Source organism: Neomonachus schauinslandi, chromosome 14 (assembly GCF_002201575.2).
Source record: "Neomonachus schauinslandi chromosome 14, ASM220157v2, whole genome shotgun sequence".
Taxonomy (NCBI): domain Eukaryota; kingdom Metazoa; phylum Chordata; class Mammalia; order Carnivora; family Phocidae; genus Neomonachus; species Neomonachus schauinslandi.
Genome location: NC_058416.1, coordinates 16573353 through 16598790, shown reverse-complemented (window position 1 = coordinate 16598790; position 25438 = coordinate 16573353). Strand labels below are relative to the sequence as shown.

General features: G+C 44.9%; 2 protein-coding genes across 2 annotated transcripts in view; both read left to right on the top strand.

Annotated features, from left to right (window-relative positions):
• ZNF532 (zinc finger protein 532) overlaps window positions 1-12861 on the top strand; it is a 105580-nt gene extending 92719 nt beyond the window's left edge. The window contains exons 8-10 of the mRNA XM_021686383.1: window positions 6928-7040; window positions 9064-9211; window positions 10807-12861. Coding sequence (XP_021542058.1) covers window positions 6928-7040; window positions 9064-9211; window positions 10807-11301 — 756 coding nt within the window. The 3' untranslated portion in view covers window positions 11302-12861. The remainder of the gene's footprint in view (window positions 1-6927; window positions 7041-9063; window positions 9212-10806) is intronic.
• Window positions 12862-22096: 9235 nt separating this feature from the next.
• The window catches only part of LOC110576996 (O-acyltransferase like protein-like), a 60914-nt gene continuing 57572 nt past the window's right edge, over window positions 22097-25438 (top strand). The window contains exon 1 of the mRNA XM_021686230.1: window positions 22097-22253. Within this exon, the coding sequence (XP_021541905.1) occupies window positions 22097-22253 (157 nt within the window). The remainder of the gene's footprint in view (window positions 22254-25438) is intronic.

Here is a 25438-nt window from a genome sequence, read left to right as displayed (position 1 = left end):
AGAAGAGAAATGGGAGGGATATATAGCTGGAAATTGACAGTAGTTACTGCAGTTGGTGAGATTCGAAGCAGTCTATTCTCTCGTTTATTTTGCAATAGGTGTTTGTCATTTTTATGATCAGAAACAGTAAGAGAAAGAAAATGAAGGCCGCATTACCCGGATGCACCATATATACTTCACTTTGAAATGGAAGCTGCTGGGAGTGCCTGGGTGGCTCAGTTGGTTAAGCGTCTGCCTTCGGCTCAGGTCATGATTTCAGGGTCCTGGAATCGAGTCCCGCATCGGGCTCCCTGCTCAGCAGGGGGCCTCCCTCTCCCTCTGATGCTTCCCCCTGCTCGTGCTCTCTCTCTCTCTCAAATAAATAAGTAAAATCTTTAAAAAGGAAAAACAAAATGGAAGCTGCTATGCAGGAGTTCCTTCCATATCCCAGTCCCTTTATCACTGCCCCCCTGACTGTAATAAACAGTACACCTGTCTATGGATGGCGCCCTCTCTCTAGTCCCACAGGAAGACTTGTTCTTCCCTCTGTCTGAAGTCCTCCTCCTGTCTGAATTCTCCCTGCTCGCTGACTCCTTTCTCGCTTCTGTCCTCAATACTTTAGTTTTTCCAGAGGCTCTTATCAGTCCTTAAACATGCGCACGTCTGCCCCATCTTCCAAAACCAAGCAGTGCTTGCTCGTGTCCAGCCCGGTATCCAAAATGTGCTCCGCTAGGATTACTTAGTAGAACCTGCTCATATTCTTCCAGTAGATACTTGTGTTTTCAGTAATTCTTCCCTTGATGGATTCACACGATAAACATTTACTGAGTATTTTCTGTGTGCTGAACGCCAGGGATGCAGAGATGAGTGATTTACGGCATCTGTTTTCAAGGTGGCTTACAGGGCACTGAAATGCCTCCTGAAATAGAAATTAAAAACCAGAAACTCGTAGAGTTCCAGGTTTTTCTTTGGAGGAAGAGGTACACTATATAAGTAGGTGTTTTGTCTTACCCACTGAAAATCTTTTACGTTAACACCTTTAGTCCTCAGAGAAATGCACATTAACCCCACAGTGAAATACTCCTAGGCGCCCTGTAGGATGGCCACAGGAGAGGGGCATCATCCGCTTCTGGAAGGTGGCAGGGCAGCTGGACTGCTCCTCCGTTGCTGGAGGATAAGCCACGGACAGCCGTGCTGGGAAACAGGTGGACGGTTTCTTGTTTATTTTACCCTGTGACTCAGCACGTGTTCACACCAAAACCTGTACGTGCCTCTTCGTAGGGGCTTTAATTCGTAAGTTCCAAAAGCTGGAAACAACCTAGATGTCCTTCACCTGGGTCGCGGATAAATGGAGCAGAGCGGATCCGTAGCGCGGAATCCTCCTCCACGGTGGGAGGGGATGGGCCGCCGATGAACTGCAGCGGCACGGATGAATTGCATGCGTTGTCATGCCCGTGACAGAAGCCAGACTCCGAGGATGTGTGCTGTACTACATGGTTCCACTGACGTGACAAGTGGAGGAGGCGAAACAAGAGGATAGGAAAGAAGACAGATCAGTGGGTGCCCAGAGCTGGGTGGAGGAACTGTAAAGGGGCACGTGGGAATTTTTGGGCCGATGGAACTGCTCTGTGTCTCCACTGTATCTCTTTGTCAAAATTCATAGAACTATACATGAAAAAGAGTGAATTTTACATTTTGTAAGCTATATACCTCTGTATACCTGACTTAAAATTTTTTTGATTTGGGCTATATCCACCTTTTCCGACAGTCTAAACAATATGAAGGAATAAGGCGAAAAGCCTTATTCCTACCCTTGCCACCCACCAGCGCTAAGGGTCTTACGTATCTTGAAGTGTCTCTATGCAGATATCATCATAGATGCATATATGTTCTTTTTTTTTTTTTTTACTTCTTTCCCATGCAGAACACAGCTTATGAATCTAATTTTCTGCACCAGCCCTTCTCCATGTAGTGTATGTCCTAGTTCTTTTCGTATCAGCGCATCAAGGTCTTGCATTCTTTTCCACAGCTGCATGGCCAGAATGTTGCTGTAGGAGGGCGTATAATTTATTTAACCAGTTCTCCCCTGGTGGAGCCAGATTTTTTTCCCATTAAACGCAGTGCTGCGCCAAATAACCTTGTATACACCATCAGTTCTGCCATAACACTTGTGTTGAAAGCAGGTTTGTTCTGATGCTGTTGATCTCTCGGGGAACAGTTGGAGGCTGACATGAATTCTGAGTTTGCGCATGTGTGATTTTATCCCTGAGAAGCACTAGGTGAGCACAGAAAATTGTGGAATGGAGTCGTGTAGGAATACACCAAACACATGTATGCACTCCCCCCAGACTGCTGTCAGCGACTTCATCTCCCTGTTGAGTCACACTCGTCCACACCTGGTGTTACACCTTCCCTCCGACCCTCTGAGCTCAGGTAACCCTCCTTTCTCCACTTCACAAAATCGCAACAAGCCACAACCCTCCCGTGCCTTCCCCAGGCATCCTGCGTGACACCATGCTACCGTTTTTATTAAGTGTGTCACTGACAGAGTTTGAGTGCTACGCCCCTAACTTCATTTTTGCCAGAAGCCCTGTGGTTTATATTGCGTGATTTTGTGTGGTGCAGTGATTTATGACCTGTGATATATGTGTATTATCGTGTTATACAGAACTGACCATACCGTGTGCGGGTGTATCTGTAGAATAGATTTCCAAGTGAAAAGGTCCACAGTTTTAGGAGTTCTATCCTGTGGGATTACTGCTGTGATAGGTTGAAGTTTATACAGGTGGTTGGGGTTTTCCTTTTTCATAGGAAGTGTTTATGATAGAGCTGCAAGTGTGTGTCAGCATGGCTTGGGAATAATTCTGCTCCCTTTCATCTTAAATCCGGGGGTGGGATGTGGGTTCTGGATGTGTGATGGTAGTTGAGGAAGCTCTTTGCATGTCGGTGGGAGGCAGATAACCTCATGGAGGCAGGAATCTCAGGATAAGGCCAAGTGCATGTCTGGCTAGAGGGATGTCTCCCTCTACTTCTTCAGAGTCACCTGAAACAGAAAGAGGGCTTCAAGCCAAGACACAAGAAGGGACTAGTTATCAGAATGGGAAATAGCTGGTTGTGTGAGCCTGTGGCAGTCCAGACACATTCACCAAGTGCCATCCAGAAAGAATGGCCTTGAGAGGCATTGTAAATCCCAGAGCCCAGACCTTGAGCCCAAGGCTAGGGCACTCAGAGCAAAGGCATTTGCTAAGAGGAGCTGATGCTTTCTTTCCTAAAGAATGTGAAGGTAAAAGAGTCAAAACTTGGAGATTAGGGAGAGAGTTTAGGAACTGTACCCAACCGTTTGCTTTATTTGGTATTTAAAGTTTTCAAAAAATTTCAGACCCTCCCGGCTATTCCTTTCACTACTTCTTTAAAGAGTTCTATTTAAAAACAAAATAATTCATAATTGAGTAGGAAAACCTGACTATAAGAAGTCCACTCAGGGCCCTTGTTCCCTCAATCTCAGCTTGTACTTCTGGAGCCAGGAGGAAGTAAATGACCTTAACAGTCTTGAAAACCGAATGACAATAGACTTTATGCTTTTTCAGTACAGTTTTGTTTTGTTTTGTTTTGTTTTGTTTTTTCCGTTTTTGTTTGGCTGATAAAAATTGCTTTCTGTGTCATAAAGTGGCAGTAGGAACTATTATAATACTGAAGAGATAGAAGTTAGGAAAATAAATTAGATAAAGGACCCTTGAATAAGTTAGTATTTAAAATTTAACAAAGAAGGAAGTCATTTGTTTTCTTAGGTAATGGGCACACGGCAGGTCTGATCTGGAGACTGGTGTTTAAACCTGTGATTTTCTTGTCACCACTGATTTTGAAACCCTGCTCCATTGTTTGGGGATTGCACAGCTCATTTCTGCATTTTTTCATAAAGACGTTGGAAAAGAAAAGTATCTCACACATTGTCAACTCTTTTTGAAAACAGTAATTACTGATTCAGCTAAGCTGCTCTTCATTTATTACCTACTGAGGACGTCTTTACTGATATTTCTCTATTAAAATTTTGATTTGATATTAATATAATGACATCAGAACAAGAAATGGAATTTCAAGCCCTTCATCTTCATGGAAAATCCAGTTTGCATTCCTCTGAGGCCTCTTGCCCTGTTGTATGGTTAGAAAGCTGTATGTCCGTTCTCTGCTTGTTTTATGGTGATTTGCTGTAACTGTCTTGCATTTAGAAAAATGTCTTGTGTTTTGACTCTTCCAGGATCTTAACATTGTCCATCTTATAGATACAAAATTCTGCAGGAATTAGATATTAATAGATATTTCAGTACCTTTTTTGAAACGTAGGACTGTTCATGACTGTTCTTTTTTTTTAAAGATTTTATTTATTTATTTGAGAGAGACAGAATGAGAGAGAGCACATGAGAGGGGGGAGGGTCAGAGGGAGAAGCAGACCCCCCGCTGAGCAGGGAGCCCGATGCGGGACTCGATCCAGGGACTCCAGGATCATGACCCGAGCCGAAGGCAGTCGCTTAACCAACTGAGCCACCCAGGCGCCCTGTTCATGACTGTTCTTAAAGCTTTATTCTGAAGAAACCTCTTATTCTCTGGCTACATAAATGCTAATCCAAGAGACTAGGGATTATCTGTATTATGTGATCAAGATTTTTATGAAGGAATACCTTTGGGAAAAGAGACAGCATGGCTCTGAAGCATTAGTTGGCTATTCGCTTTGTGGTCCCCCCTACCCCCCCGATATTATTCTCATAATATCCCAGATCGTACGCTTAGGAGAACGAGAAAAGCAGTACTATGACTTCCATCTTTAGCATGGAGAAGTAACTTCCTCCTTTGCCTCTGTCTAGGTTTTTGAGCACTTGCACACCGATACGTTTTATTTAAAAGACAGTATTTTCCACTCCTTTTTTCATTAAGATTTTATTTATTGATTTGACAGAGAGAGAGCGAGAGAGCACAAGCAGAGGGAGTGGGAGAGGGAGAAGCAGGCTCCCTGCTGAGCAAGGAGCCCGATGCGGGGCTCAATTCCAGGACCCTGGGATCATGACCTGAGCTGAAGGCAGACGCTTAACGACTGAGCCACCCAGGCACCCCAGTATTTTCCACTCTTAAACTGAAACTTGATATGTAACTTTATTATTATTCATAAAAGTATTTATGGAGGATTTCTCTGTGTCCCAAGGACTGTGCTGACTCTTTCATTCCCGCCCCCCGTTACCCTCAGCACCCTCTGAGGGTAGGCACTGTGGTGATCCCCAATGGGGAGTGGATGTTTATGGAGAAACTTTCCCAGGATCACACGGTTCGATTTGTGAGCGGTAGAGGCGAGGCGCCAACAACCCACATCTGGGTCTCCAGAGCCAAGCTCAACCACTTAAATAGTTTTGCTTACCAGTTTGAATAAGGGCATGTTTGTCAGGTGATTAGTATGAAAACATTGTTTAAAAATATTTCTCATTTCTTTAATCACTTAGCCCACAATTGCTTGCTTATCTCTTCTTATTGTCAAAAATAGTAATGTTATTTCATATGAGATCTTGTTTCTACTTCAGCCTTATTTTTAAGGAGGGTTTAGCCAAATGTTCCATTCACAAGGCTGACAGTTATTTCTTGATCTAATTTCCTTGTGAAACGACATTGTTTGATTCCAGACTGCAGTGCATATTGTACCCAAAGAAAGGTCCCACATGAGAATCTGTTGAATTAACACAAGTATGTCATAGCCAAAGTCACTTTTAATGTTGACTTTTATATCTCTTGCTCTCTCATTGTCCCCCAGCCTCCACGCACACAAGCTTGCATGCTGCATATACTAGGGGCAGCCTCCATAAAGTGGTTTCAAACTCTTGTGTTCTTGAAATAACTAAATGGTATTATTCAGAAGGCCTTTTGGAAAACTCTTCTCTTATGGTAGGAATAATTAATCAGCGGGGGGAAAGTCAAAATGTTTAAAATCAGCTAGAAGTTTCATTTAAAATGGTGCACTGGATAAGTTAATGTTCTTTCTGGATCTATAGCAAATTAAGTAGTGGTTTTATTTGGTATTTATTGAAGCATTATGTTTTCATATAGTGTCTGCTGTCTGAAATGTTAAAAATACCATTTATATCTCCTTTGCAAAGAAAATTTAATGTTTTCACATATCCGTGGGTTTCTGTTGAGTCAACACTGTTAAGCGTTTTGAGAAGAAAATGTAATATTTTATTCTTAGGATAACGTTTCTCCCATTCTCTAGAAACTAATTAGCCCCTTCGTGGTTACCCCAGCCCTGCCCTTCTTTTTTGTTACATTTTAAGAAGAATCTTTTGGTTTTGTCCTTGTATTGCTTAAACATTATTGGTTATTATAACTTCAACTATTATGAAAGCATTCTTAATTTTTATTTTATTTTTATTTTTTAAAGATTTTATTTATATGACAGAGAGGGACACAGCGAGAGAGGGAACACAAGCAGGGGGAGTGGGAGAGGGAGAAGCAGGCTTCCTGCTGAGCAGGGAGCCCGATGCGGTTTGATCCCAGGACCCTGGGATCATGACCTGAGCCGAAGGCAGACACTTAACGACTGAGCCACCCAGGCGCCCCTCAACTAAGAAAAATCTAAATGATAAATGTTCATGAAATTGTCTAAAGAATTGATTTAATTACATGTTAGATATTTCAGTATTTTTTTCTTAAAGATTTTATTTATTTATTTGACAGAGAGAGACACAGTGAGAGAGGGAACACAAGCAGGGGGAGTGGGAGAGGGGGAAGCAGGCTTCCCGCTGAGCAGAGAGCCTGATGTGGGGCTCGATCCCAAGACCCTGGGATCATGACCTGAGCCGAAGGCAGACGCTTAATGACTGAGCCCCCCAGGCGCCCCAACATTCTTAATTTTTAAAGCAATTCTGGTTTTGTTATCTTAAGTGACTCTGTCTCTCTTTTCTCCTAATGAAGCAAATGAAAAAACATCCCTGCCGCCAGTGTGACAAATCTTTCAGCTCCTCACACAGCCTGTGCCGTCACAATCGGATCAAGCACAAAGGCATCAGGAAAGTTTATACCTGCTCGTAAGTCGTGATTTCTACTGTGGGAAGCGCAGCGAAAGGAGGAGGCGGGAACTTCCCCTAGAGTTTTCATATGTTGCCGTTAACTTCCGTTTCTCTGCTGTAGTTCATAGATTTTCAGTTTTCAGCTATATTCTGTTTTCTTGAATGGGTTGTAACACTTAAAAAATAGTAAAATAAACAGCAGTAGGCTCTTGCCTACCCTGTGTATGTTCCTGGGTCCTTACCTGTTGTCCAGAGGTACCTGAGCATTTTGGAGAAGTGATTGATTTGCAGGTGCACATTTGAATGAGATGCTTTTTGGTCACTGTATGCCCAGGGAGTTGCCAACACTCCTTGGCAGTTTGATTGTCCAGTTGATTGGTTCAGAGCAGACCCTGATAGGGCCCGGTCATGGAGTCAGTCCTAGGCTGGCCTCTCTCTCTAACGCAGGGTGGCCTTTTCTCGGCACATGCTTTTGGCTAAGAGACCAAATTCAAGGAATTGAGTGGGTGAGGACGCCAAGTGGCTGGTCGAGCCACTCTGGACAGCCACGAGCTCCTTCACTGTATATGAGAATCAGAGCTTGTTATATAGCCTTGGTGGAAAAGCTTTATCACCCACTCAACCAGAGCATGCCTCGGGGCGGGGGTGAATTGATACAACAGGGTTACTTACTGTCAGGCACTTCTCGTAAAAGGGAAGACTAACAGGCACACAAGCCGTGTAGCTGCGTGTCTCGTGTGGCGTGATCAGAGCAGGGCACAGGGTATGGTGCGGCTCGGGACGCTCGTGAAGGTTGGCTGTAAGTTTGGCGGGGCTTCGGTGTTCTCGGTTAGCCAGGGCAAGTTTCCCGGGTAGAGAAACTGGGACATCGACTCTCCTTCGGTGAAACTGAAGCTGGGGGTGATTCTGGTGAGATGAGAACATTCTGTGACTAAGGCCTGCACGTGTGAGACTGCATTGAGAGGATCGGAGAACTTAGAAGGAAGACCTGGCTGAGAGTCTGGTATGGCTTTGTCCTTCCTCAGCTAGGTTTGTGGATTTCTCTTGGGAGAAATCACTCGGTAAGGCCGAGTGATGCTCGGATTGTCCGGCTGGTTTCCTTTATTCTTTGGCGTTGGTGCTGGCTCCCGATGCTGCCCCGTAGCAGGTCTCGAACACAAAATCATCAGGGTTTGGGGCCAGTCATTACAGAATGTCCAGAAGCCTTTTGATTCTGCACAAGACCTCGAGGTGCTGTTCACGCTCATTCACTGCAGCGGTTTTCTTCTTATCTGCCGTACAGCGTCCATAGTCACCATGGTCGTTAACTTTTTTCCTTTTGTCCGTTTCATTAAGAAAATGGTGAACTCATATCTTCTAAAGGAAAAACTGTCCATAATCTGCAGGTTTGGGATCCCCCCCGCCAACACACACACATAAGGTGAAGTGAAAGCTTAAAAGATTGACCTGTTTTGGTGGATATCTGTTCAGTTTCCTACATTTTAACCCTGTGATACCATGTTTGTGCCTTGGTGAGGAATTTGACAGGGCTAGACACCCTGTCTTCTCTTTGTTATGGCAGAGTGGACAGGAATAATTAACATCCACGTGAAGGAATCAGCGAGGGACTTTTTTCATACTAAAGTATCTCTTATAACATAAATTCTGAGAGAACACTGAGTCATTGTAAAGAAAACTTTTGAAATTTGATATTTCTCTATTTAAAAATTAAAGCTCTCTAGAAATTATAAATTAAGTAATACCTTAACCAAACCTAGATGAGAAATACTCCATCTGAACTGAATTAGGCTGGTCCCATAAGGACACAAAAAAGTGACAGAAAGAAAGCCTTTTACAAAAACCACAAAAATTTTGCTCACAAATTTGGAAACTGCGATTCATAGCGAAATTGCTATTTCATTTTAGACCATTGGTATTCATACAGATCATTTGACCCCCCGGAGCGTCCTGTTGGCTGGTGGAGGTCTTTCCCTGACGAGCGTGCTCTTGAGCGTGGGTTACTTTCCAGCAGGCAGGTTACCTCCTTGTCTTTGCTTCACAGGCACTGCCCAGACTCCAGGCGCACCTTTACGAAACGGTTGATGCTGGAGAAACATATCCAACTCATGCACGGTATTAAGGATCCTGACTTGAAAGAAATGACAGAAGCCACCAATGAGGAGGAAACAGAAATAAAAGAAGATACCAAGGTCAAACATTGCAGATGTTCTCTTTACAGTGACGTTGTGTTGACTTGCTTTTTCCATTCATGCTCTTCACTGTAAATTTTTCTAAATCCAAGCCTATGCATGAAGGTATAAAATAATAGGTCATCTCCCTTCACGCCCATTCTGATCTTTCATCTTGCTCCTAAAAGGTGTTAAGTTTCTTTTGTCTCTTTCCAGAAACAGCCTGAGGGATCTACTTACGTATATAAATTACAGAATTTTGTGTGGACTCCCGTAAACGGTCTCTTAGCCAGAAGGGATGTAGAAAGCTAGGTTCTTTCTTGTTGGCAGTTTATCGGTTGTGAAAGGTACCTAATAAAAATGAAGAGATTTGTCTTCGTTTCACTTTGTAATAGTAAAAAATAAAATCACAAATCTCTGCCTTGTCCTCAGGTCAGTGGGTAGTGAACCTGACTCAGACAACAGTATATATGTTAACCTGTGTATCAGGCATGTGGGTGCCAAGTGCTGTTCGAGGAGGGAACAGTCTGGCAGACGCTTAGGGAGATTCTGCTGTCATCGGCACTGGGCTGCATCTGGAATGTACCTGGGTAACAGCCTGTGTGTGCGTTCCCCGAGTGAATCATTGAGTAAAGCCTAGTCAGAATACAAGTCCGACAGGAGTTGCATTGAATTGCAGTCTTTTCCCCTCGAGTGATGGGGGTGGGGGGTTGGGACGGGATTGAAGAATCTTTGTGCAGGGGCAGCTTCAGGTGCTGTGTGTGAGTGGTGCCCTGTCAACGGGGCAGAAAAGATGGGCCACCGAGCACGGAGGAGGGAGTGTCCCCACGGCTTGGACTTCGGGGAGCTGGAAGTGTGAGGCGTCAGACTTAGAAAGCTGGAAAGGAAAGAGAAAAGCATGGCCGGTGGGTGAGCCGTGTGCCGAAGGGGAGTGAGTGTGCAGGGGAGCTCGGGAACTGGACCAGCTGGGGGGCCTTCCAGCGGCTTCCGGGCTAGTCCCAGAAGAGGCGAAGCCCCGACATTTCCCTGCCCGCCCCCCCGCCCCCCCTCCGCACACCTGCTCGCTCTGCTGCAGCCCCGCCGGCCTCCCTTCGGGCCCCCAGGCCAGCTGCCGCCTGGGCTCCGAGCCTGGACCCCTGCCCTCCCCGCAGCAGGCCTCGGTTCAGGTGCCACGGTCCCCAGGGCCATCCCTGTCTGTGCTGGGCAGCTTCACAAACCCCCTGCCTCCGCGTGCCATCCCCATTCCACGCCTTGCTTTGTTTTCTGGGGGTCCGACCCACGGCGATCTCCTGGCTTGTGGTTTTCCATCCCGCTCCGTTGGAGCCCGCATTCCGGGGAGGCAGGGACTCGGTTGTCCGCTCCTGGGCCCCGCAGCTGCCGAGGCGCCTGGGAACGCAGGAGCTCGGGTCCCGTGTGTGGAGCAGATGAAAGGCGGGAGTCCCCGGGGGAGCAGGAGTTGGGGGGGCAGACATGCAGCTGTAGGAAACCCCAAATCCCGAAACCCACAGTCCTCACTGCCCTCGCAGCTCTAAGGCCCGGGGAGAACTGGTCATGGATCACCCGCGGGGCAGAACCATTTTCACTTGTGTCGTCTGCTTTGTTTTTTTCTCTCCAAGGTTCCCAGCCCCAAGCGGAAGTTGGAAGAACCAGTTTTAGAGTTCAGACCTCCCAGAGGGGCAATTACCCAACCACTGAAAAAGCTGAAGATCAATGTTTTCAAGGTTCACAAATGTGCCGTGTGCGGCTTCACCACCGAAAACCTGCTGCAGTTCCACGAGCACATCCCTCAACACAAGTCGGACGGCTCCTCCTACCAGTGCCGGGAGTGCGGCCTCTGCTACACGTCGCACGTGTCCCTGTCCAGGCACCTGTTCATCGTGCACAAGCTGAAGGAGCCCCAGCCTGTGTCCAAGCAGAACGGGGCCGGGGAAGAGAACCAGCAGGAGAACAAGCCGAGCCCCGAGGACGAGTCGCCCGACGGCGCGGGGTCAGACCGAAAGTGCAAAGTGTGCGCAAAAACGTTTGAAACTGAAGCTGCCTTAAATGCTCACATGCGGACACACGGCATGGCCTTCATTAAATCCAAGAGAGCGAGCTCAGCTGAGAAATAGCCACAGCCCTTCCGTAAGGAAAATCCCTGTCCACATTGGAAAAAAAGAGACATTTTTGTTACAAAAAGTTTGCAGTATAATAGAGTTAACAGTACTGTCTAGGCTGTTGCAATATATTCTCTTTGAGTGTACCTTCACCTCGTCGTGTATATCCTCGATAAGTATTAAAACAGTATTTGAGTTTAAAAGAGTTTGTATATATTTAAATGAATAACTTTTTATACTCTTTGTTACATGTTTGTATCAGTATTTAGTGGAAAATGTTTTGAGGTTTTTTTTTTTTTCCTTTTTTTGGTTTTTTGGCATCTTTTGATTATTATTGTTTTTGTTTTTGTTTTTCTGGGTTAGAATTTTTCTTTTTGTACTGTTTCTTTTAAAACAGAGTTCTTAGTAACAGGGGCAGTTCCTGAATTCAAATAAACCATTTTGTATGTTACCGATTTGAATGGGTTACTAATTCCAGGCTAAGATAATGCCTTTTTTAGTGTTTTTAATTTTTAGAATTCACTACGTAAATTGTAGGTATTGTGGGTCTCAAAAACACTAGGGACTTTTAAGTGTCTTAGCATTACCCTCAACGTGCCTGCTCTGAGTCGGTGAGTGCACCTCGACGTGTCACTGCAGCCCAGCATGTGGCGTTTTCTTCCAGGCCACGCCAAACGGTGTTGAAACCAGCCCTGCAGGTAGCTTCTTCCCCAGCGGCGGATTAAAAACTTCGGCCAGAACGCCAGGAAGGAGCGTGCATTTCCCTAATTCCACGGTAGAATGGGGAAGGAAGGGCACTCCAAAGGGAAAACCCAGAGGCCGGTGGTTTTCTGGGCGGATTTTTGCAAGGCTGGCCGAAAGAGCACAAGGTCAAGTCACAAAAGGGCTGGACTACTGTAAAAGTCACACATCTGTAGTTAGACCAACAGATTTCTACAGTCGAGTTTTTTGTCACGTAATTTATTAACTCTTACAAAGACACAACTAAAAATATCAAGTATTTCTCTGGCTCTTGACAGGAAAAAAAAAAAAAGAAATCACAGTTGACTTAACCCTTTGCTGTCTAAAGAGTTGGCGTTTCCTGTTCTGGGTGCTACTGCCAAACATTCTGGTACTTGGAGTTGGAATGCACAACTTCTGCCACCGACCTATCAATGCAGCAAGTGCGGGTCGCGATTGGCCGGGCGGTCACGCACTGAACCACCAGGCTTCAGTTCGGTCGTTTCAATAAGTATCTTCAATATCAGGAGTTCTGCTTCATCGAAACGCAGCAGGGCTACTGCTCTGTCCCTTCCGTTTATAGTTCTCTGGGAGAGTTCTCTATTTTTCAGTTTTTGGTTTTTTTGTGTTTTCTTTGGCATTTTATATCTTGTATTTATCCCTAAAACATGTTTTGTACTTTTTTTTTTTTTTTAAAGAAAAGAAATTCATTTGTGTATATATAGATACTTGCATGATATACTGTAGTCAACGTTCGGTTCCTCAAAAGGTCTTGCTGCTGTCAGGTGTTATGCACTACATCCATCATAACTGTATTAAACACATTTCATATGTAAATAAACGTGGGACATTAGCCCTTGTGCTTTTGTGAGAGTTATTGATGGTGGTCTCTGACATCTCCGTGAAGTTGAGGAAGTGATTAATGGCAGGGACAAGCTACAGGATATTGCAGAATTCTTCCCCCCTCCCTCCCCCCCGAAGAACGGCATATTCGTTCTCATGAGCAATCAGCTCTTCTGTCACTTTCTCGTCAACTCCCATCAATTCATGGGTATAATGCAAGGGCGTGATAAAGTATTCCTACACTTGAAATTCAATTGCTGTTACTTGTTATATTTATACTTGTATTATTCTAAGTTGTATTCATAGCACTTTCATGTGTTTCTGCATTTTAACCTTGCAATAAACCTGTGTGGTGGGCTGCACGGGTCTTAAAATAGTCTAGTTTTACAGTTGAGGAAGCTGAGCTCAGATTCAGTTCTTTGCCTAAGCCCTCACAGTGGGTAAATGGCTTTGCGTATTAGAATCCAGATATTCTTGCTCTAAATCTTAGTGCTTGCTCTATGTGTTTATGTACATATTGACAAATACTCATTTATTCAACAAATAAAAAGTATGTGCAAAACACGACACTAGAATTTTTGTTTGTGGCACTATGGCTTTTGTCAGATAAAGTGAAAGTCGCTCTACTCTTAAGTACCCAGAAATGCTTGCCAGTATAAAGTTAGCATCCATAAACGCTCAGTTGAGCATCCAAGAAAGTTTCAAAGAATGCCCTGAGATCCAAAATGAAGAAGAAATTGAAATCCAGAGTAGAAAAACGGCACACAAGGCTGTCGCCCTGGGAGGAAACCTGGATGGTTCAACTGGAGAGAGAATTGGTGAACTGGAAGATAGGTCGTGAAGAAATTACCTGGAAAACAGCACAGAGGTAAGGAGATGAAATCTATGGAAGAAATTAGAAGTCAAAAAGGACAAAATAACAGGATTCATAGCCATTCCAGAAAGAGGGAACAGAACAGAAAGAGGCTATGCGGAAAATTCTTAGCCATTAGTGAAAGACGTGAATACTTGGGTTGACTAGGTTGAGTGCTGAGCAGAAATCCACAGTGGAACTTGTGTGAGTTCTACCCATTCTTCACTAGTGGTGGATCTAGATGGAATTGCGGATGTGAGCACTTGAGAAACAAGATATATTCAGACCAAAGGCAGAAATTGGGGCATGCTCCATGAATTCTTAGGAAGCCCGTTTCTTACGTTGAGTGAGCTGAGGCTTACAGCGTAGGCTCAGGCCAACATGTAAAAAGCCTTGAATGATGGACTAGCGTTTGTACTCCGATAGAGATGAGTTATTTGGACGGGGGAGTGATAGAACCAGACTAGTCGGTGGCAGTATTTAGGATGGAAGGTGGGGGAGTGTATCAATCAGGACAGGTTAGGTTATGCTGTGGTTACAACCCTAAATCTTAGTGTCTTAAAACAGCAAAGCTTATATCTCTTGGTCACATTTGATGTTCATTGTTGGTTGACTGGAGACATAGCTCCAAATCCCCTTGTCCCCTTCCTCCCACTGTCACAGAAAATTGCTTGTTCCTCTGGCAAAGGGAAAGTGCAATTAAATGCTCTTGGCTAGAAGTGACAGATGTCACTCTTTATAGTTCATTGGCCAAAACCAGTCCCATGATCCCACCTCCTCACAAGGAGCCTGGAAGTACAATCCTACAATGTGCCCAGAAGACGAAGGCTGCACATATTTGAGCAGCATAAACAGCCATCATAGTCATAACGTTTAAATTGGTAAAGATGTGGTGCTCGCCCAGCCATGGTCTTTAGGAAAACTTAACCCAGGGTGGTGAGAGTAGGCCTGGAAAGAAGCTGTGGTTGTAGGGGGCATTTCAGAAGTAGTACCAAGAGGATTGTGGGACACAGAGAAGAGGAATCTGACTTCTTAAGGTGATTTCTTAGAATTTTTTTTTCAAGGTTTAGATGACTTAAATAGAAATAGGAAAGTCAAGATTATAGCTAATTTTGGGGAAGTTTGCACTTTAGACATGCATTCAAGATACGTTTTTGCTGGAGGATGTGGTTGGATGGTTTTATTTTATCAATAATTGAGTTAACAGTAATGCATAAAGAAGAACACCAACAAGGGGATGAAGACTATGACAATGAGAAAAAGGAAGATGTTGGCTCAGACTACATGGTGTAGACCACTTCTTCCTCCCAAACACATTTTCTGCCAATTCTTGGCTCCTGCTTTAGTAAGTACTCCAAAGAACAACTGTTCCATCCAGAAGCTCCAGGTCAGTGGGCTTGTGAGTTCCGTCCCTCTGGCCAACAGGGAAATTGACGGTAGGAATCTTTGGCCAAGATGAATATATTATTTCATGTTAACGTATTCGTCATCCTGTGAGCACTGTTTTTTTTTTTCTTTTTCTTTTAATGCCTAAGTGGAAGGGGGCAAAAAGGAAAATGTGTTTGAAGAATTGCATAAAATATGATTTAATGGAACCATTCGTCTCTCCCAAAGAATGGTCTGAGAATAACGAGGGATGTGCTAAATGTGGAAAGCTGCTTGTGACATCTATAAATGTTACACAAAAGACACAGTCACTTGGGAATCAGATGCTGGAAGGGTCCCCTATTGGAGCTCTTAAGTCTAAATGTACATTTTCTACATAAGGAAACTGGATTTTGTTTCCTTAAAAACTTGGCTCCTACTTTATACAATTCACTCCTTGCTTACATTGACCCTTGACTCTTCTTTGTTTACTTTGAGTTTCTTGCAGTTAGGAACCTCATATCCCTCAAGAGTTCATTGTAAACTTTTGGGATAGGACAGTGGGAACTTACGTCTTTGCAAAGAGCCTCTTTCTGCTGCTAGGAGCTTCTAGGCTAGCCAGTTGTAATTCTGTTGTCACCGATACCCCCAAAACTTTTTTTAATTTTAATTATTTATTTATTTGACAGAGAGCATGAGCAAGAGGAGAGGAGCAAGGGGAGAGGCAGAAGCAGGCTCCGCCCCTGAGCAGGGAGCCCGATGAGGGACTCGATCCCAGGACCCTGGGATCATGACCTGAGCTGAAGGCAGATGCTTAACCAACTGAGCCACCCAGGCGCCCCTCTTATTTTTTTTCAAGATTTTATTATTTATTTGAGAGACAGAGCAAGCATGAACAGGGAGTTGGGGCACAGAGAGAGAAGCAGACTCTCAGGTGAGCAGGGAGCCCCATGGGGGGCTCCATCCCGGGACCCTGAGACCATGACCCAAGCTGAAGGCAGATGCTTAACCAACTGAGCCACCCAGACACCCCGTAAATCTTTTATTTTGAATAGCCCAGCCTTGGTCCACATGATTTGGCTGTGAGGCTCAATCCGAAACCTGGCTACTGTCAGTCTTCCCTATAAAATAGAACATTCTCTTTTCACCTCTATTTTTCCCTTCTACTGTCCCGGTAGATTTTGATGAACATTTTCCTGGACCCGATACATTGGATGATACAACTTCCATCATTTTGGCCTTTTTTTTTTTCTAGGAGTTTGCTCATTTATATTCACTGCCTTCATTGGAAAGGTAGATCTGGGAGTGCCCAGCATTAGATCCTTTATGAATGAGGGTCCTAGCAGGACACAACCAGCACACTAAGAAAGGTTTCACTTCAAAGAAATTCAGGAAGGGACTGTTACAGAAGTGCCAACTGGGAACAAATGATAGCAAGGCATCCAAGGACTTAGCGATGGTGGGGAGCCCTTAAGCACCCTCAGGCCTGCTGAGAAGGGGGTGGGGGGCACCTAGAGCCATGGAACAGGGCCTCGATCAGAGCTGTGGTAAAGCCAGGAGGGTGTAGGATGGAAATGATAGGGAAGCTGTCTCGACACCCTCAAAGATCTCCTGCCCTCACCTCCCACTGGTGAAAGCCAAATAGAAGCAAGAGGACAAGAAAGTCCCAATGATCTCTCATATCAGTGTGCTGGGCACAGAGCAGGACAGAGCAGGATGCATGAAGGATATGGGCTACAGAGACAATGATCATAGATACCTGGCACATGATTTCGGAAGCGCCTGCTGTGTACTTGTTTCATTGGCCACATGCATTTTATGCCCTAGAGGCTAGCCGTTAGCTGCAGCAGAGTCCTTTGGATTCCACATTTACTTTTTCTTTCTAATTGCTTCTCCAGGTTTATCCTGGAATTATACCCCTCCCTTAGTGGTTATTTTTACCTAAGGAAACAGAGTAGCGTTTCCCAGAAAATATTCTTTGCTAGTTTCCAAATTCAACTTACGAGGTTAGTTCTGACTCAAAACAGCACTATTTATGTCTCACAGTATTTAAAGGAACTGATTATTCAATTTGCTTTGCTATTTTATCGCAAGCTGCTTATCCTGGAGCTTTTCTTATAGTTATAATTGTAAATTACACTACCACAGCAGTTCTGTTTCTAAAACAGTCCGTTGCAAGACTATGTATTTATCTAGGGGAGTGCTATAATTACAGTCCACCATCACACCTCTAACTCAGTTCCAGAAAGGGTGGGTTCAGTCCAAGAGTAATTTTCTGACCTTCAGGTCAAGTTTAATTGGATTGGTTATTTCTGGAGAATAAATTTTTTTTTTTTTTTTAAATAAGGAAAACATAGATCTGCTGATTGGAGAGGACAGTGTGATGTTGACAAGAGTCAGGAGAAAGCGGTTGCATGTGTCAAAGGGAACGACCCTGTCTTGGAAAGGGTAGAAGATGTGTCTCGAAGTAGAGATAATGGACATTTATCCTTGGTTTTGTCAGTTCTGCATCTGACCCCTTTCCAGGGTTGGGGAGTCTGCCATGGCTTGAGTCTCCGCAAGAGACGGGTCTTGCCTCCTACTCCGGAAACCAGAAGCTCACTCTGACCCCCAGCAGCCGACCCTCAGGGATGGGGTGGCCACAACGATGCTCCTGCTTTGACTCTCAAGCGGAAGACACAAAGAAGCGGGGACACTTTGAATTTACTCATTCTGGTGGCCTGGTGGCAATGACACTCCTCGGCATCTCTCTGCACCAGAAAATCGGTCTGCCTTCAAGGAACCACTGAACTGTTTGGGATCCGGGCAGCGCCCACATCATGGTGGGACACTTCAAAGCTTAGACTCTCGCTTCCCTCTGTGTAAGACACCATCGACGCAGTGTGACAGTGTCAGTTACTTTAGAAGAGACTTAACCAAGGGAGACACCAGTGCGGGCCTGTCCATAGCCATGTAGACCCCAGCCGACCTTCTGTCCTCACGTCCTGCCTCATCTCCCTCGCCCCCAAGCTGTTCCTGTCACACCCTGTTCCCAACCCTTCACTGGGCCTGGGCCTGGCTCTTTCCTCTGCCTGGAATGTTCTTCCCTCAGTTATTATTCCCACATGCGCCTTTTCCTTTCTTTCCCGTTGGTTCGGATGTCACCTTCTCGGCCTTTCCAGGTCACCTTGCTTACAACGTGCCCACCCCGCTCAGCGGCACCCAGCCACTCGCCTCCTCTCTACTTCTTTCCCCTGCACTATATTTTCCTCCTGGCACTTAGCACCCCCTGACGTTACGTGCTTATTTGTCAACCGTCTGTCATCCTCGGGATACATGTGCTGAGCTTCTGCGGGACTCTGCCTGCTTTGAAATCTGCGATCGCCATTCCCTCTCAGCAGAAGAGGCGTCCATCCTGCAGCCTGACAACGGCAGGTTCTATTTTCCCCAGCAGGCTGATCCTTACTCTCATCGGCGAAGACAAATCCTTGTTCCCTCAAAGCCAGTGCCAGCTGAAGAGCAGCTGATTCTCTCTCCTGGAGAGCTAGTTACTTGAATAAAATGACTGTGGCATTAATAACAGCATCAGCTGATTGCTGCTGCCTCAGGAAACGATAAAGACCTGCTTTCAGGAAGGGAACGCGTGATTTACTTTCATGTCCTATTTTTACGCCCCACACATTGCATTGCACGAAACAGGTGTCTACAGGTGTCTTCGTAAAACAACCAAGTCTCTTCGAACCTCGATCAGTCATGATTTCATTTCTCAGGGTTTGGGATGAACATTCAAAGGGTCCCCAGCTATTAATTATCCAAAAGTAAGATTCTCTTTTTCCTTTTTACGTAGGTGGTATTTTAAAATCATCTTAGATGGTTTTTGTTACTAATGATCAAAGCATGGATGTGTGTTCTGCTCATTTATGTTTTTTCTGCCAGGTGACAAAAGATGGAGTATTTAACACTGAATTCTAAGAGCTGTACCATTCCCAGTTTCAGTGATTACAGACTGTTGACAACAGAGTTGGAAATCAATTCAGGTGTCAGAGGTTTTTCTGTTTAGTGATTTAAAAAAAATTTTTTTTTCTTTTTAAGATTTTATTTACTCATTTGAGACACAGAGATACAGAGAGAGAGAGAGAGAAAGCATGAGCAGGGAGAGAGGCAGAGGGAGAGGGAGAAGCAGGCTCTTTGCTGAGCCAGGAGCCTGATGTGGGGCTCGATCCCAGTACCCTGGGATCATGACCTGAGCCGAAGGCAGACTCTTAACCATCTGAGCCACCCAGGCACCCCTAATGATTTTTTTTTTTTTAAGATTAAAAGAAAAATTTTTAAAGTAATGTCTACACTCAACGTAGGGCTTGAACCTACAGCTCCGAGATCAAGAGTAGCACGCTCCACCGACTGAGCCAGCCCGTTTAGTCATTCCTAAATACTCAAATTACCTAAACCTCTAGTGTTGGGAAGCCTCCCCACCCCACCCCTTTTTTTTTTTTTAACATAGGAAGATAGTTAAGCCCAGGAGATACATTTGGAACTGAGAGCTCTAAAACAAACTCCTATTTGTTTAGGACTTAAGAGCTCTCATTTAATCTCTTAGGAAAACAACTTCGTGAGGCAGGATGATTTTATGATTTCACAGATGCGGACACTGAAGTAGTCAACTCCTTAACCCTTGTTTCTGGTGCTAAATTAGGTCCCCTTTTTGGTGGAAATTGCTGCTTTGTCTAGGTAGCTCCAGGTTGGATGTTCTCTTCCATTTTTTTGTGTTGAACTTTCCATTTCTGCCTCAATTTAAGAACTGTAGAGGCGCGTGGTGACAATCTGATGTGTTAATGACAGAAAATAATTTTGAAGGAAGACTCCGAAGGTTTCAAGGTCACTGAAACTAGCTATGACCGTGAAGGTCATTTGTATCAGGACCATTTGATAGTGGATCTCTTCTCTAACACCCTGATCCAGTGTTCATCCAATACTTGAGCGCTTCTAAGGTTGGAGACTTCTGCAACCTTTGAAGGAGCCCAGTTCATCTTTGGGTAGGTTTGGCTACTAGAAAGTTCTCTATTGTTTTAAGACTTGCCCTTTGTAACTTGGGTCTCGTGATCTATTTTTTCAGCCTGTGTGCCTAAATCTTTTTTTCTTTAGTCCAATAACAATGACAATAATAGTAAGTTGCCACAACGGTTATTGTTTATTAAGGGTCTAGTATAGGTCAGCCACTGTGAAGTCCCCTGGTGTATACGTCGTCTGGGTGTCTGCGATATAGTGTCATCTGCCAGGTGTGCAGGGAGCATTTAGAATATGAACATAGTAGCTAATATGTTTCAAGTATTTATGATAGGCCAGATGTTCTCCTAGTATTTTAAATGTATTTACTTAAATCTCAAAATAACTCCAAGAGGTTGAGACTATTGTTATCCTAATTTTCCAGATGAAGGAAATGAGGCAAGAGAGACTGCTGTAGGTCCCACAGTCAGTGTCAACTTTGCTCTTAGCTCTAACATAAATTGCCTCTCAAAAAAGCACAGCCGGGCTGAAAAGGGCGCAGTGCCTGCCTTCATGGAGCTTCCAGGCTGTAGGAGAGGGGGACACAGAAGTAGACCGTTGGAGCGTGAGGAGGTAAAGAGAGTCTATAAAGGTGACAAGGGAGCACAGAGAACAGGCACTTCTCACCTACAGAGACGCCCGGGAGGACTTCCTGGAAAAGCCAACACCTCCTTTGACCAGGAAGATCATGCCCAGGAGGAGGTGGGGACAGGGGGCCCAGCATGAGCAAAGGAACAGAGGTGAGACTGTGGAGTGTATGCAAGGAAGGGGGCTCTGGTCTGAATGTTTGTGTCGACCCCCAAACCCACATGTTGAAATCCTAAGCCCCAAAGATGATGGTATTTGGGAGTGGGGCTTTGTGGAGGTGATTCGGTCCTGAGGGTGGAGGCTTTGTAAATGGAATTTGTGTCTTTATAGAAGTGACCCCAGAGAGGCCCCTCCCCGCCTCCACCCTGCTGGGGCACAGGGAGAAGGCACTAGCTATAGCCCTGGAAGGGGGCCTTCACCAGAACGCGACTGTTGGAGCCTGGATCTTGGACTTCCGGCCCGGAGACCCGTGAGAAATGAATTCTTGCTGTTGATAAGCCACCCGGTCTGGGGTGTTTTGTTAAAGCAGTCCCAGCAGACTCAGACCAAGGGGAGAGGTCTGGGATGCTGGAGGTTGCTGTAAAGCTAATGAGCGGGAAGTACAACTGAGTTACGACCATGCGCAGGTGTGGATGTGTCCCGGCTGTGTAAATAAGGTTTGCCTCACATTTTAAATGTAGTTAGGGAGGTTACTATTTAAAGAAAGCCTTTCTGGAAGGAGGATATTTACACCGTGAGGAATCCAGAGCCACACATTTGATGTTTCCTTCAAGTAGATGAGCACCGTTACCATGGTCTTTCATCGGCATCCTTTCCTTCCCAGGATGTGTGTCTAAGCCCCCACGTGAGGATGCAGGAGCTTATTTGTCCTACGTCAGAGCTGCCTCTTTCCGTGGGGGAGTTCATTACTTCCACGCCTCCGTGATCACATTCAAGGCCGGAGGACACATTCACAGATGCATAAGATATCCAGGTGATCACGAAGAAGCCCTTCTTTGCTTATGATTTATCTGAATGTTTCATAGGTCAGATTCATAATGATTCTTGGAAAAAACCAACCATTGCCACTTAAAATCCTCCGTATATCTTTTAAACCCAGAAGACCATCTAGCTAGGGAAAATCCAGCCTGTCCGTGGTAGGCGGCAATGTTAATCTGCATGGCTAAAGGAAGCCAGGTGGTCAGCGGCCCCCACATTCACAGCGTGAGTTTAGTGAACAATCACAAGTTGTGTATAAATCGGTTTCCATGGTTTGTTCATCTCAGCTGCTCTGCAGGTGGCTGAGGACACACAGTTTATCTCTGCACGTTATGGAATGAGCCATGTCACATTTTCCCCTAGCGTATTAGACACGAGTGTTTCATAAATATAAGGCTCTGTGTCGAAGACGGGAGTTTTACCCTGACAGGTTAAGGGACAATGATGGTCCTGGCTTTATTATTTTGTCTTCTGTCTTTTCTGTTTCAATTACCTTTTGTGTTGCCCGCAGGAAACATTTCTCTCAAATGCATGCAAGACACCGATGAATTCCTTTCCGATTTGAATTCAGTGGAGCCCAAAGAATACGCTCTAAGAAGTAAGTAGGTTTTTCTGTCCTGTTGGGTAGGTGAACACAGGGCAATCTGAGCTTTGGGCCGGGAGGATTCTAGAAAAACTCTTGGTGATTAAAAACACAGAACCAAAGAGGGAAGGCAAAATGAGCCTCAACTTACAAATTGCTCCAGGGCTCAAGGAGGGAGGTGCAATTTTTATTGCACAAGAGCAAGAGAGGAAGTGGTATTTAATTCTAGCCAGAAGGAATCTCATGAGGACCAACCTCTTAATGAGACGAGAACTGTTTATAAATTGTAAGATGCTGTTTACTATTATCGAAGTTGGTAGCATTTTACTGTCGTATGAGATAACGTACTAATTTCTTTTTCTAGATGCTTAGTCTGCTTTTGATAATGAATTACTTCATTATTTAGGGAGCAAGTTTTACCCATTATGTACTTGACAATAAATTCTGAGGAGTCTGTTGGTGAAGGCACTGGCCCACACCGGAAGAAGTTTGACTCTAGCCAAAGCTCTTTGCATGTCAGAGGCCGCCATAATTTATTTTTTGTTAGTTTCCCCAAATTATTCTCACAACTAAAGGGACACATACCTTCCTGCCAGAAAGGGGCAGGAAATCAGCGAGGTAACCTCTCCTGGAGAATGATCCACTGTGGATGCTGAAGAAAACCACTAACAAGAAGCAACGTAAAAACTCAACTCTTTCCAAAGCCAGAAAAACCGCCCTAGGGATTTCCATTTGCATTTGAACGCATGACTAATTTATTTTGTATTGGAAAACAGTAGCAAATACACATCATATAGAGAGACAAAAGGTTTTTTTTTTTTTTTTAAGATTTTATTTATTTATTTGACAGAGAGAACAAGTAGGCAGAGAGGCAGGCAGAGGGAGAGGGGGAAGCAGTCTCCCCGCTGAGCAAGGAGCCCGATGCGGGGCTGGATCCCGGGACTCCAGGATCATGACCTGAGCCGAAGGCAGATGCTTAACCGACTGAGCCACCCAGGCGCCCGGAGAGACAAAAGTTTTGATCTAATATGGGGGAATTCAAAATAGCACACACGATTGGAAGCAATTGCCACTCAACACTGGATTACACGTCCTGATATTTAATGAGACATTGGAAAACATATAAATCCAACTAATTCAATGGCCATCTTCAAATCCCATTTTAGAATTGATGATGTTTTGTTAGAACAATTGCTGAAACCAAACAGGGAACATGCTGACAAACCTGGGCCATACACGCTGGCCAAGAAAACCCTAGGGTTCAGGGACCGGCTGAGACCGCTGATGATGAGGTGGTGGTGCATATTGTCATTGTTAGTCACACAGCCATGCTGACACTCTGTTTGCCTCACAAGTTACTCCGGTCGTGTTCAACAATATTCTGTCGGTAGGGGCCTGGAAATTGAAAATCTTTTTTTTTTTTTTTCAGTGAAAAAAGTTTCCCAAAGGTGAATGGTCCAAGAAAGACTCAAATGATTTATATAAGTGGGATAGATGACCATTAGTTAATTTAATAGAGGAATACTACCTGTAGTTGTTGTAATTGATTTACTTTCTAATGCACCAGAAAACACTTGACACTGTTGCTTTGACATTTTGCCTGAGAGTTTTGAGCACACAGCGTGGTTCTGACCTTCCTTCTCAGCGTGGTTTTCCTGACACTCATGTGAATGGAAAAATGATGAGTCGATATTTAGAGAGCACTTTTACATGGAGGACGGCTCCCAGCCTACTGAGTTCCAGCAGCCCCACTATGAACAGGGAGTTTTCTCTATTTTATAAATGAGAAAAGGGAACCACAGCCCAAAATAAGTGGGAGAGATAGGATTTGAGCCCAGGTCATAGGATTCTCAAGCTTGCACTTACAATCACTGCCTAAAATAAGCAACGAGAGAAACAAGAAAAAATATGGCAAAAAGGAATAAAGCAGAAGCACACGGGCCAATGTGGGGGGAATATGCAGAAAGAACATCAAGAAAGAAAGTTGTAGAAGAATACATGCGGGACATAAAGGGGCCAAACATGAAATTAAGGTGCTGTGTTGCTCAGGGAGACGGGTGTATGTCAGACAGACAGTGGAAAGAGATGCGTGAGAATGATGATCTCCAAATTGAGTTAGACGTCGCCTCCGAGTGGGACCAGCTGGTCAGGCTGGAGGTACGATTGGGGTCCCGTCAGATCTCAGATGATGAGTCACGTTTCACTTTTTCATCTGGGCGATAGGAACATAGGTGTTTCTTATTTGTGTCTTTTTAACACATTAAATGTCATGTAATCGTGTGTTAAAGTTCCATCCCCAACCTGAAGCCCAGAGAGGACAGCAGCAGGACCTCAGAATACAACGGGGAGAGAGGGTTCCGGAAACTCAGGCAGGGAGGTTTGGTGTTATAGGAGGGAGCTGGAGTGGTGGCTGTTCAGGGCAGGGGAGAGACTGACCTTAGAGCCAGCTGTGGGTGGGGACTCCAGCTGTGGGGTAGGGGAGCTACGTTAACGGGTATGGATGTACCTGGAGGGACGAGTTTGGTGCCAGGACTCTAAACTGAGTTCCATCTCCCCCTTTCCATCATGCTTTTCCAGTTGCTTTCCAACACATGTCCATCATCTTAAAGGGAACAAAATCCATCAAACACTGTTTGTGTGCTTTGATTTTTGCCACCCTCTTGGGTTACCGTCTGGTTTTATCCCCCTTTTGTTGCTGAAGTCCTCAGGCCAGTATTCTGGCCCTTCTCCTCCTTTCGTTTGTTTGTTTGTTTCTTATTTTGCTTTTAAACTCCATAATCCACTGCAATCTACATTCAGTCTCATATCACATACAAACCTCGCCCCCTAAAAGACCTCTGGCCTCCTCCCTCCTGGCTAATCATTTTCCCCCCCTCTCAGTGGCCTTTCTCCTTGAGCACTCTGGCATTATCTGCCTTCCTCCTTATATGCACCCATTTCTAATTCAGAGGCGGTCCCCCGTCTGGGATGTCCCTCATCTGCGGCGATTGCTCCTCTCTCTTCTCCTTTCTCTCTCTATCCGACCACCTGCACCTTCCCACCTGCTTCTTTCCTGATTGTACTTTTCTGGTAAACGAGGCATATTTTAGAGGCAGGCTGCTGACCCATCGACACTGCGCTAGGCTGGTGGTCCTGACGCCTGCGTCAGTCCAGAACCAGCTGTGTGCCTGGCCTCACCCAAGCGACGTTACTTTGCTAAA